Source organism: Neopsephotus bourkii, unplaced genomic scaffold (genome assembly GCF_033783945.1).
Source record: "Neopsephotus bourkii isolate Nb327-2 ecotype Australia unplaced genomic scaffold, CSIRO-AGI_Nbou_v1 NB_1810, whole genome shotgun sequence".
Taxonomy (NCBI): domain Eukaryota; kingdom Metazoa; phylum Chordata; class Aves; order Psittaciformes; family Psittacidae; genus Neopsephotus; species Neopsephotus bourkii.
The window spans coordinates 566,924-580,973 of NW_026902283.1; the positions used below are offsets into that span (position 1 = coordinate 566,924).

Below are 14,050 nucleotides of genomic sequence, written 5' to 3' on the forward strand. Positions count from 1 at the left end.
ACTTATCTTTTTGGAGATGCTCACTGTGGCATCCCCTTCACCTCTCCAGGTGGGGAGGGAGCTGCCATGAGCGTGAGGCTGGGTGGTGGCTGTTGCTCAGCCTGGCTCAGGCAGCCATTGAAGGCTGTGGGTGCTTCTCACCCATGGTGCTCCCCAGACCTGGTGTGAAGCCAACCCACACCCAGGTCTCGGCCTTGTCTCAGAGGCCAGCTGCCATCAGAGGAGGCTGGCAGCAGCTCAGAGCTCAGCAGCTCTCCACACCACACAATAGTGACCAGGGCAAGCCCCAGCCCCAGCCAGGCCTCAGGCAGGCTCGCACACACACACCAGCACCTTGTCCTGGCCAGGGCTTCGAGCTGCCACAGGTTACAGCCGTGTTCCTGGAATGGGTGGAGGGACACTGGGTGCTGGAGGCAGGGAGCTAAGAGGAGGCTGCTGGCCAAATGGGAAAGATGACCCAGAAAGAGCTGGTTTCCCAAGTGCAGCCTGTTCTTGCCTTGTGTGCCAGGTGATGAAGACCATGTCCCACTGGAAACTGACTGGATGCAAGGCACCACAGGCAGAGGCACCTGCAGTGTCTGAAACCACATCCACCCATTTTACTGACTGTCTGCCATGGTAATAGAATTCAGGCCATCTGCCTTCAGCTTCACAAATATTTTACTGAGGTTTGCAGTGAGCAACCGAAGCTGAGCCAGCTTTTTAAAACCCACTGCAAAGCCTGAGATAGAGTGTTCCTCCTTTGTATCTTCCTTTTGCATCTGGTGCAAAATGTAACTGAAATTATTTTCCCCTTTTATTTAAACACACTGTTCTCTATTTCACAAGGATTTTGAGCAAGATATAGCTAATTGATGTGTATAATTATATCCGTCCTACCTCCTTTCCTCCTAGAAACTCAGTTACCAGCCCTATCCTTGACGAAATGCTTGTGAAGAGTAATAAGTCTAAAGGCAAATGTTATCTGCTAATTGACAGGATGGTTTCAACAGTGTAACCTTATCTTAGGTAAATAAACTTCTAAGGAAACTTTGAGCCAGAAAGGCCAAAAAAGACATCTGAGAACCATTTTTGCTGCAGAAGGTCTTGTTTTGATACTGCATTTCAACAGCAAAGGCTACATGTGAATCTGAGAGACCAGAAGAGAGTCTCAGTTCACTCTGTTTATATTTGCTACCAAGTCAGTTTGCTACCAAAAAAGCATCTTGAGGGGTCTTCAATGATTGTGGTTAAAAAAAAAAAAAAAGAAAAATTATGTTTATCTAGTATCTTATTTGGAAAAAAAAAAGTATCTCTAGCATGTTTTTAAAATCTTACATAGATTTTATGAAGTTTTTACAATTCAATAAATAATTTTAAAAACACCCTAAAATTAGCATTTTTAACATGTAACACTGTTAAGCTACAGATGTGAAAACTCTTAATAACAGTCACATTAAAACATTAGATCAAAGACAGCAATACTCTACACAAAGCAAATAGGAGATCCACAGATGTGTCAAAGTAGTGAGAAAGAGAAGCAGTCACTCAGGGGAAGGAGCTCATGGAGGGCTGTGAAGTCCTGTCCCAGGGTGTGGATTTTGAGGAATGAAAGCGAGTGTGTCCTGGAAATGACTGCAAACTTCCAACACACCTTGTTGTGCATATGCGAGGCCCTGACTCTCTCTGATCAGCATTCAAAGATGTTAGAAGGCAGTGAACCTAATTAAGTGCACTGCACTCCTGTAAAATTATTTGCTTTATAAAAGCATAGCTGACCTCAGAACAAATGTGGCAATAACCTAAAATGCACTCTGAACAAGTTTGTCCTCAGAAAGTCCAGTTAAATTGAGAGTCTGTGTCTTTCCATGAAGATATAAGTGAAAGACATGCCCACATGTGCAGAACTGTTACCTCAGCTTTCTTGCACGCAAAGCTTTACTCAGCACCAAGCTGCTTCTAAAGGAAAAGAGACCTTGAATCCTCACAGAAGACTGATCTTCATTGCAAGACATAAATCATACTGGAAGATGGGTTTTCAAACACTATGAATGATAATTTTGTTATGTTATAAACATTGCAAGAGCATGTACAGTTATGAAGTCTTTGATGGGGTTGTGGGGAAAAGAGTAAACAAACAGATTTTGATGTGCTTAGCATTGACAATATCCAATTTCCAAAAGCCATGGCTTATCCCTTATCAGCCAGGCCAAATCTGATCCCTCTGGGTGGTCATAACAACCAAAGCCTGGAACACTCTCTGGCTGAGCCTTCACTTCTAGCATCCAAAACACTTCCTTTTCTATCTCAAGCTGTGATCCGATGAATTTGTTCCAAACAGGACTACTAAAGAAGTGAGATTATTCGTCTAGCTATCTTGCTAGGTCTTCTCTGAAAAGGCTTTCCTGTTTATAGGAATGGCATCCTCCCACTCTTAAAGCAGAAATACATACTTACATGCTTTCCAGGTCAGATTTCAGTCATTTTCTTACTGGCAGCTATACGACCTCTGAGCTTAAACTATGTGTCCTGTAGTCTGTCCAGCTCAATGAAAATGTCAGAAATAGAAGAAAATAAATGACATGTGGTGCTTAGGTGATATGCCAATTTAAGGGATGCAGTATCCTTAAATGCACACCATAATGTATTCTGAGTGGCTCAGTTTCCTAAACTGGGCATGAACTCCCCCTTTAGCTGGGCCAGATATCCTTGGGAGACTACCAAGTTGCTAGTGCTGTAGTAAACCTTGTTCTGTGGCTGACTGAGCCCTTATAAATCTATTTGGGATTCCATCCTGGTTACTGCATGCAAATGCTCTTACACCATTCTGTCTAGGAGAAAGATTGGAGGGACCACACAGAAGCAATGATCCATCCCTTCCACCTAATTGTTGCTTGTGGTGAAGGGAAGACAGCCAGATAGGGTGTCACGTCTCGTCATGGCCTCAGCTTAGTAATGGTCTTAAGACTGTTAGATTGATGACTGACTGACTCCAGATGAGGCTCACAGGACTCATGCCGTAAACCTCCACAGAACAGTCCTGGATCTTAGTTCCTAGTAATAATAAATAACAATAATAAAAAAGTCAGCAAAATAACCAAAGCCTATTCAACATTCTACAGAATATATTTAAAAATGCTACTTGTAGATCAGATAATTTCAGAGACAACAGGGAGTTTGCTGATGAAGGAGCAATATGGGGAATAGCAAGGCAAAATAGAGAAAGGAAAACCAAGTATCTCAGGTTAAAATTTTTGTGGCCATTTCCTGAAGAAATAAACTGAAAAAGTGTAACAGAGAGCTGTAATAGCAGGGTTGGCTCCAGAAGGAAGTTCAGGTGCAAGAAGAGTGCATTTTAAGAAGGCTGACGGAAATTTTCTGTGCCAGGAAATCTATAGTCAACATAGGAAATATCAGGTTTAAGGTAGCAGGGGGAGGGAAATAGAGGGAAACACAACAACATCCGTTTCAGTTTACCTGATTTATCAACATAATCTAAAACACAAATGCTGCAGGGGGAAGAATAATACTTAAAACTGAACAATAGTGGGAAACTTATTGGGTAAAACCTGTAGCGTGAGTGTACGGGAGAAAAGGGAACATAGTTTTGAAATGACAGAGAAACTGTTAATAGAACGCATTATTTACTAAGACTGCTCCATCTTTATCTTCTGATCTGTAGCGTAATAAAAGCTTGTGATAAAGCACAGGCAGAAACACCCATACCTTTAAAACAGGTAATTGCTTTTTGAATCATTTGTAAATAGAATAAAAGAGAATAACAATTTAAAAATATTTAGGGTTCTCTGTACTTTTGCATTTTACTCACAATAATAGAATAATTATTTTTACTAAATCAGAACTGAGATTTTAACTGAGAAGCAAGAAAAAATTCATAGGACTTGAACAGAGATTTCCATACAAGATATTTTTATTATACCAGGTAAGAAAAGAAGCACTTTGGCTTGCAGCATAGAAAGTGTGCTTGCAGCCCAGAAAGCCAACTGTATAATGGCCTGTATCAAAAGGAGTGTGACCAGCAGGTCGAGGGAGGTGATCCTGCTCCTCTACTCTGCTTCAGTAAGAACCCACTTGAGGTATTGTGTGCAGTTCTGGTGTCCTCAACATAAAAAGGACATGGAACTGTTGCAACAAGTCCAGAGGAGGGCCACAACGATGATCAGGGGACTGGAGCACCTCCCGGATGAAGATAGGCTGGGAAAGTTGGGGCTGTTCAGCCTGGAGAAGAGAAGGCTGCGTGGAGACCTCATAGCAGCCTTCCAGTTTCTGAAGGGAGCCTGTAAGGATGGTGGAGAGGCACTCTTTGTTGGGGACTGTAGTGACAGGACAATGGGTAACAGGTTCAAACCTAACCAGAGGAAGTTCAGGTTAGATATAAGGAAGAAGTTCTCTACTGTGAGGGTGGTGAGGCACTGGAACGGGTTGCCCAAAGAAGTGATAAATGCTCCATCCCTGGCGGTGTTCAAGGCCAGACTGGACAGGGCCTTGAGCAACTTGGTCTAGTGTGAGGTGTCCTGCCCATGGCAGGGGTATTTGAACTAGATGATCTTAAGGTCCTTTCTAACCAAAACCATTCTATGATACGCTAGAGGAAAGGGATGCCATCCAGAGGGACCTTGACATGCTTGAGATGTGGCCAATACCAGCTTCATGAAGTTCAACAATGTGAAGTGCAAGTTCCTACACCTGGATTGGGCAATCCCAGGCACAGCTACAAGTTGGTTGAAGAAGTGATTCAGAGTAGCCCTGTGGAGAAGGACTTGGGGGTTTTGGTCAATGAGAAACTGGATATGATGATTTTACAGTCCTTTCCAATCCTAACCATTCTATGATTCTATAATGCTATGATTTTATCTCTTACCAACAGTGACATAAGCATCATACCTTCTGAAATTATTTTCCTTTTTATACATAAAACCTTCATGGCTTCAGATAAACTTCAGATAAAACTTTAAGAGCTCAGTGCAAGAAGGATGTTTTATCTTTATTATTGACTGGCTGTTAATGAAATCATTCCAAGAAGTACAGGATATTTTTGCTGTCATTAATTTCATTCTTGATCTACGTTACTGCTTAGGCTAAGATATTATCTAATAATGTACATGACCGTCTTCTTGACTTTTTTTTTCCTTACTGTTTTTCTTATATATGAGAAACATCACTGATACCAAGACAGTATTCTAGCAGGATGTATAGATGTTACTTGAAAAAAAACCCCTCATATATATTTTGATGTATCTGATGAAGCAAATGTTAAGCATATAGAATTCCAGTAAGTCAGGGAATAAACAATCATACCATGGGTATCATTCTTAAAAGCTGCAGTTTTATTTTACTAAATTATCTATGTTAAAAACAAATCTGTGCCTGGTGTGGAATTTCACTGCATCATGTGTTACAATATTTTTGTTTTCATTACAAGCAGAAGAATGCATGTAGAACAAGTGTTAACAAACATGACAATAAATTAGAATATAATTTACAAAAGCAAAAATATAATAAAGTAACAGTGTACCACATTAATACTGAGTATAAAATAATAAGCAACTAATCACAATAATACAAAGGTAATTTCAGTCTGTATTATTAAGGATATCTATGTGACATTCACTCCATTACAAAGTTCCTAATGAAATGGACTATTTTTGGGTGAATATACCTTGAGGGGTTAATCTCTAGATTTTTATTTGTTTTGATCTTCTTCAGCTGATAGTATTACTCAGTGGAACTAATGGCACCAGATTGATTTCTGCATGTCATATTCTATTTGATTCTAGGCCTGTTATATTCATAGCCTATACAAATAGCCCTTTTGCCACTATTTAGGAATATAACATTATTTATCTTAGATTACATAGATTGCTACAGTGTTGCAGCAGCAGTGAACTGTGCTGTCAAAACCAATTATTTTTCTTTGAATTAGGTTTAATTTTCCGGTCTTAGTCTGAAGCGTTGCTTAGTTTGTAAATCCACATACATTCTGCGTTTTGTTCCCTTTAACAATACAATTCAATGTTGCTCTAGGGAGTTCTTTAAATTCCAACCTCAGTGCTGTTATGTTGTAGAGTAAACATCAGACTCCCTAGTGTTCTAGCACCAGTAAGAGAGCAAAATGTGTCTTTGGAAACACTCCTTACAATTTTAATGTCCTAAGTGAGGTAAAAAAAAGGTTTACTTTGAATACATAGAAAACCTTTTTCTTATTAGATGAAAAGACACACTAGCTGATAAAGAAAATCATGCCCTGGAGAAAACTAGACCCTGATACAAAGAGGCCTCTTGCTTAGGGAATGATGTAGCAACCCCTTTCCCGTTCATCATATTTTTGACCTAGCCAGGGCATGGTAGCACCAAGGTATTTTGTTAAAAGGACATAGCAAGTCAATTCACTTCACTGAGAAGGACTGCATACTGCCCTTAATCCCTATGTGCAACTCCCAAAGACTGGGGGGGTTTATCTACTGGTGTCAGTTTTAACAGGAATTGTTTACATCGTGATAAGAGCAGCAGAGAAGCATATGTGAATACACAGAAGCCAACTGAAAATGAATTCCCCTGGTCACAGGCATACGGAAGTAGAAATACTGCGAGAGGTAGCAGATGACAGGAATTTGATGGTCATGATATGTGGGCTGCACAAAATCCCACAGATAGATTGTCAATATGTTGGGGGGTTTTATAGTATGAGTTCTCTTAACAGTATCTGTTGTTCCACGTTAATTCACATTAGGAAACAGTGTGCAACACATTTTGCTTGTTATTGGTAAAATACACTGGTACGCTTCAAACCCATTGCATTTTGAAATTATTTTTCACTGAAAAGAGGTGGGTGCTTTTTTTTTTGAAAGTGCTATTTGAGCTAGAATTTGTAACACATTGTTCACTTAATTTTAATTGCAGTACAACAAAGGAGGCATAGTTGGACATAAAAGCACATTCATCAAGTACCTGTTGCAAAATGCATGTGTTCAAGTACAATATATTAAAATAAACAAGTACCTATTTTCCTTATCTCCTTGTTGAGTCTGTTACTGAAAAGTGAAGGGCAAGAGAAGCACAACAATTAACTTTTTTATGGTAGATTCTTGAATGTGACTTGCCTAAGTAGTTTGGTTTCACATTTGAAAATGGAAAGTATTTGGTGAATATTAAAAATATGGTCATATGAAATAAATGGAGTATGGCAGCAGCATAGTTAAGGCATCTAACTACTAACCTAGAGGCATGACTTTGTTCCAGTCTCATGCTGGAAGCTGCCCCTAGTTTTAAATATGGTCCAGCTTTAAATATGTACCTGCCCATTTAGGTGAAGGTAGCTAGACTTCATTCTATCCCCTTTTTTACAGTGTGCTTTACTCCTGATAGTCCAAGAGGCCTCTTGGCTCAAGCACACTTTTGACTTCTCATTTGAACAGAACCTAGATACCTCCATGAGCCATTTAATTCTTTGGTCGTAATCCTTGCCCACTCAGATATGGTCTCCTGAACTACACATTCACATATTCTTTCTCATAAACAAATGCCCTTCTGCTATGGTATCAAAGAAGGGAACATCCGGAGTCCATTTTAACTTCCACCTTTGCAAAGGATTGTTGCTGTTACACAGTAGGCTTACCTTTTGCACTGGAATTCCCTAGTTTTGGAGAATCCAAAGTAACATGTAAACCAGATCTAGATGCTCACAAAGTTGTTTCTTCTTTGTGGCTGGTGTAAACGGAAGTGAGCTGGAGTCCAAGTCTAAGTTCTAAGTAAACTGTACGGTAGTAGTGAAGAAGCTGGCATACAGTCTTCACCACTGTTGGGAGTCTGCCTCTTCCATAAGACTAAAATACGCTCCCTTTCAGTGGAAATCCCAGCCTCGCTTGTACAATCATAAGATGGCTATAAACCTGCAACACAGATTGCATTTCATAGCACACTTGTATTTCATGCACCACTGCAATAACTATTGGACCTCTTAAAACTAAGTCCTCATGGTTGTTCCGTTTAGTGTAGCTTTATATATGGCTCACAGCAGTGTTCAGGAAATACGGATTACTCCAAAGGGAATTAGGTGGAATTAAGGAAAAGTATCTTTTTTTTTATTTTTTTTTTAATTTCTGCTCCTTAAATAACATTTCCAAGCTCATTTTATAATTTAAATTGTGGTGCTGTGTCGTGAGATAAAATAGTTAACATTTTTAAGCTATGACTTCACGGTTTTTTTGATTCTTCTTTACTTCCATTGTAGACCAAGTCATAACAGCTACATTTTAAACAGTTTTAAATACAAATGGATTCAGTGTCATTGCTAAGTCCATAATAAAAATTAATTTAATGGTCCAAGGAGGTAAACAGACTATTTGATTTAGTCAAAGGAACACAAATGTTCCACTGTAAGCTATTCTATATGTGTTGTGTGGATCTTTCCAATTTGGCATGCCCTCCTTATACTGTGTCCAGCACTTTGGATTAATAAATCCCACTTCACAGAAGTTAAAATAATATTGAAATCCTGTCAGCTGGGGCTGACCAGTGGTTACGTTTTCCACAGGGTAATGCATTAGCAAGGACATCAATCTCATTCCGCTGTGTGGCTCTCTTCGATGGACACTCTTCCACAATGATAATAACAAGGCACATTCTTGTGCTTTCTGTGGGTCAGTGTCCTTGGCAGGTCTTGCAGCACATCTGTCTGAAGTATGCTCGACTGCAGAACTTGAACTTCAGCACCAGTGGGCAATATGCCACTTTGTTCACATCTTTGCATTCTAATAATTAAGAGCATTGAAGAGAAAAAATCAGAAAATCATAGTACAAAGAAAATTCAACATTTAACATGCTTCTCTATTCATCACCTTGCCCTCTTTCTAACTACTCTTTTTAGTCCAGCCTAGTGCATACAATGTATTTAAAAAGTCATAAAAATATTTGTAGGGCTTCTCTCCCAGACATTTAGAAGTGTGCCCACTTTGTCTTGGAAGAGTTATCATTTATTAGGATAAATGATCACTCTATACAGTTAGGAAATGTGAGTCATTTTTCTCACAATACTTTTATAGCTTCTTTCTCAGGAGTTATTTTATCCATCCATGAAAGGTTATCCAAAATCTAACACGATTCACGCTATTTGGTACCATGCCTCTGTATTTGTAAGAATCCTTGAAATATAATGTGCACTTCAACTAACAGGGATCTAGAAAACAATGGCTGTTATGAATAAAGGCACCAGCAGAACAAGGTCACTGACTGGACTGAATGGTGGATCATATTATAGGCTTAGTTCCACACATCCACTTAGTTCCACAGTTTCTTTTCTGCAGGAGGAAAAGCTATTTTTATGCCTGCAGCAGACATGTAAGAGCTTTCTTTCATAGTTTTCCCTATATGCTGGGCTTTGTGTCTCAGCAGTCCTTGTTGGCAGGTATCTCTCTCTGGAAGGGAGAACAAGAGCTCTACCACATGGAAGAAAGATTTCTTCTCTTCCATCCCGCACAGGTTGCTTCTAAAGTGACTGTGCAGGTACACTAAAGGAGCACTGCTAGAATATGCTGTGGTAGAAAAAAAGTGGTAATAGGGAATGGAATAGTTTGGTCCATGCCCAGTTCTTATTCTGATACAGCTGTATCTGAGAACACACAGGCACATTCAGGTTTTAGATCTCAGATGTTGCTGCTACAGATTTCCTTTGCATTGGAGTGAATATTGTGATATATGCCTGATAGCGGATTTGTAGTTAAAAGCATTTGCACAGTTCCTTCCAGACTGATATTAAAACAGGACTTTAGCAAGGACCTTTGATTCATGTGTAGGAAGATGGAAGAGATGTATACACAGAAAAAATAAACCACACAAGATTGAAATACAAAAATTAAGTGATGAGAAGAATGAAACTACATTTAATTTCTCAGAAAATTATTAGTCTCACAATAACGCTGTAAGTTTTTACTCTTTTAAGGTTGTATTTTAAGGTTGCATCTAGTGTGAGGTGTCGCTGCCCATGGCAGGGGAGTTGGCACTTGATGATCTTAAAGTCCTTTCCAACCCTAACCATTCTATGATTCTACAATTCTGTGATTTGATACTGTCTTCCTCCTATAATCTTTCTCAAATTACAACAGCTAAAAAGAAAAAGTGAATGAAAAGGAGATGAACTAGCAGTACTTTGACTACTATCCTTTTTTTTTGGTATTGATTTGGTATCTGTAAGTGGAGACAAGGCCAGGATGCTGCTGCTCCAAGGCCTGACAGAACAAGTCTTCCACTCTCAGATGTCTGCAAGCCAAATATGAAAGAGACAACAGACACACCAAACAGGTAAGAAAATAAAAAATAATAGTGAAAAGAACATAAGCAGCATGTATGATCAATGAGCTACTCCTATTTGTCTTCCTTCTACATACAATCACCTAGTACATTATTTTTGATCAGGAACAGGTAATTATGGACAGTGCAGTCACACTGCAAGCATAATGTAGTAGCAAGTTAAGTGCAGATGAGAATTTTTAGTATCCGAAGCTAGGAATACATTAGCAAGGCTGAACTTCAGGGCCTGTACTGAACAGGATCTCTGATAATTGCAGTATGCATGGTTTTAGCTAGATGAGTAGGGATAACAAAATTAATAAAACTTTCATTAACATGGATATAGTGCTTTCATTGTAATTTTTTATTCCATCTACCCAATGTTTTCTGTACTACTTTTCTAAATTTTTAATTCTCAAGTTGAAATAAAGTTGGATACCAGGAGAAAAAGCATTGGGGGCAGCTGGTTTAAACAGACATGTTTCTCTATCAGCAACCACACATGGTCGCTGTGCCTTACTGAACTTCAGAAACTCTTCCCAAAAGAGGTCAAATACCTTTCAGATGTATTTCTGGTCTTCGTGTTTGTGAAGACTGGGAATACAGGAGAGACAGATGGTGAATTATAAATGAAGTGAGGAATAAGGAGGTTCTCTTGATCTTGAGTAGAAGCAAAAAGTTTACTCAACCCCCAAAATAACCCTCACATACACTGCATTCGGTTAAATATAGGTAAAAGCCATTAATTGCATTTTTGCTTAAGGATTTGAAATTACTGTATTTCATATTTCTTTACATTGCTCTTCCTCTTGACTAAAACTGGACCCTGTTCAGGCAATGCCATTTGGACAGCAGTGAAACAATATTCTGGAAGTTGCCCACAACTTCTGTTTTAAAAATCAGTTTTGAAACAGATATGGTGGCTGATGAAGTAACCTGTTCTTTGCAGGACTGTGGCTGAATGGAAGAGGTTTAGCAGAGCCTTTTTTGTTTCTAGTAACTACTGTTAATAAGTTTCAGTAAGCTACATGTATCAAACTCTCCCTTCCTGAACTTTGTGGCTTAGACAATATTATTATATTAGACAATTGTTATCAGACAATATTATGATATTATCACGTTACAGTAATAAAATCACAGAACGTCACTGTACCTTCAACTGAAGATACTGTGAAGAAATATCTCACAAAACACAAGGAAAAGAAAATGACATAAAATAGAATAGTTTTTCAGGTGAAATTTCAGATGGCCTTTAGCAGTCTATATTCAGCAGACATATATATACTTAAGAGAATAAAATAATTCTGAATACATTTGAAACCATGTGGTACATGCTTGCTTATAGTACTTCACTTCCAGCAAATGCAATGTTATCCTCATCAGAGGCAGCCCATCAAAACCCCATTTGCAATATTCTTAATCACCAATGAAAAGTTTGAAGAAAACAAAGACCTAAAGTAGATGTAAAATGTGAGAAGATACATCAGAACTTTCATTTATTATTTCTGTATCCCCCAAATTTTAACTCTTTACGTAAAAAACCTGTACTGATCCCTGGAAAGTGCTTCCATACCTCAGCAACATGATCATTGTGTAGAAGTTCTTGAAAGGGTTGCTGATAGGTTGCTAGCACTGGAGCTGGACACATGAAGGCAATTTGGAGGTTTGCTGGGGTTTGAAATAGGAGAGGACACCCCTCAGCTAGACTCACTGTTGCTGATGATGCTTTTGCCCCACAGTGGGGCCCAAGGCACAAGGAAGTGTGAGCAGGCATCATGTGGGCAAAGTCTCCACATGAGAGCAGGCATGCTCTGCTACACACATGCACTCCTAAGGTGTAGGACCCTCTCTCTGAGAAATCTCATTCATTCACTTAAACCCAAATACTGATAACACACTTCACATCCCACTGCACCTGGAAAGAGACAGAAGCAAGCATACAGGCACAATATGCCCCTCTCACAAACACATTCACAAGGAAATACCAGAACACAAGTATTTCTTCCTCAGAAAGTATTACCTTTCCAAAAATAGTTGTGTTCTTTTAGGATTAGTTAGTTCTTGAAATCTGACAAGCTTTTTATCATCTATGGTATGCTTAAAAAGACAGGCCTCTGTTTAAAAGCCAACACTTCACTAACACATGGGATGCCAGCTCCTCTTGCATCTAATGAAGATTTTAAGGCAGAAAATGTGCAATATATACACATTATTCTGCAAATCATCCGTCTGAGCTTCTTGTATTTAGTATTTAATAGCAGCTCTGAAATACGTATAAATTAGAGTATTTATTTCAGAAATACCTGCAGAAGTATTGACAAAATACCCTGAAGTAAATATTTTTGTCTAATTTTGGAACAGTATTTTATGGACTGCAGCAAGATACTTCTGAAAGGATGTAGGTATTTTAAATTATTAAATGAACTTTGAGATTCTGTTTACTTTTGAGCTGAGTCACTTAATCACTTACAAATAATTACAGGTTTCCAGTAAATACCTTCTATGTGGGACACAGGCAAAAATGGGACACTAAGCGGCAACACATTGGGAACTGTTTCTATTGGAAGAGATTGTGCTCTTTTTCTCCTTAATTCTTTCTAACCACACTGAGGAGGCTGCACAGCTGTCAGTAAGGCGCTGGCTCAGCTTAACCCACTTCGAGTGCAGGCCAAAGAGCTGCATCCACCTGGAATACCATGAAGTGATTTTCAACATTTTCTATTTGTGGATCCCAAAAATTTTCCAGTGAAGGTACAGGTCCCTGAAAAACACCATTACTGAACGGATTACTTTTCATAACTACTCTGCATGGTTACACCATAAGGAAGTCCATGGCCACCAAGTGTACATAGATGACACAGAAACTCCCTGATTGTATTCATTTTTAGGGGATTAGCTTATTTTTCTGATAATATTTAAGAATTACTAACGTAATGTGAATACAAAAAGCCAACGCGACCACGTCATCTTGAAACGAAGTGGAAACTGGGACTAAATCATGCCTACTTCTAAGTACTTTATTAAGATCCTTACTTTTGGAAAAGTCAACATCTGTGTTTGCAAATAAAATACCATTTAGCCTTTAAGCTTTAAAGGACAGAATGTTTGCTAGATTCATAATCTTCACGTAAAGATACTTGAGAGCACTAAACATAAAAAATAAGAATTAAAATAACCAATAATAACCAAGGAAAATTCTATTATGAAGATGTTTTTCAAATGACAACATGGGATTATAAGCCTCTATTTAAAATTAAAATTTCCAAGCCATAAATTATGGTGCTCGTACACTGAATCATTAGTGTACTTCTGGGATGATTTTAGTATGCTCCCATTTTATCACAGACCTCTCTATTTGACAGTTGTATGACAACTCTGAATCTCTGGTGTGGACCTGAATGGATACAGTAGATACTGAAGGAACACCAAATCCAGGTAGACTGTAGCACAAATTAGCCTTCTTTTTCTTATTTTTTTTATTTTTTATTTAAAATCAGAGTATTTGTTCACTATAAACAGGTTACTGAACTCCAGGGTAGTTGGGGCACCTCTGTAAAAGACACTCCATTATATACTGTGCAGATATTTGTTATGTTAAAACGTGCACTGTTAGTGACCTTGCGGTCAAGTACAGACAATTCAGAAAATAATTATTCCAAAAGAACTGCTGTGCAACCTTTTTTGGGTTTTGGACATGCGTGTTTGGTAATTTTTTCTTTCTTTTCCCCTCCACACAAAATCAAATGTACCCATCTGTGAGAAACTA

The 14,050-nt window shown here is 38.7% G+C and overlaps 1 protein-coding gene across 3 annotated transcripts in view; it reads right to left on the minus strand.

Annotated features, from left to right (window-relative positions):
* Window positions 1–5,306: 5,306 nt before the first annotated feature.
* ADAMTS6 (ADAM metallopeptidase with thrombospondin type 1 motif 6) overlaps window positions 5,307–14,050 on the minus strand; it is a 149,332-nt gene continuing 140,588 nt past the window's right edge. For all 3 annotated transcript variants that reach the window (XM_061342659.1, XM_061342657.1, XM_061342658.1), the window contains exon 25: window positions 5,307–8,750. In XM_061342659.1, the coding sequence (XP_061198643.1) occupies window positions 8,641–8,750 (110 nt within the window). In that variant the 3' untranslated portion in view covers window positions 5,307–8,640. The remainder of the gene's footprint in view (window positions 8,751–14,050) is intronic.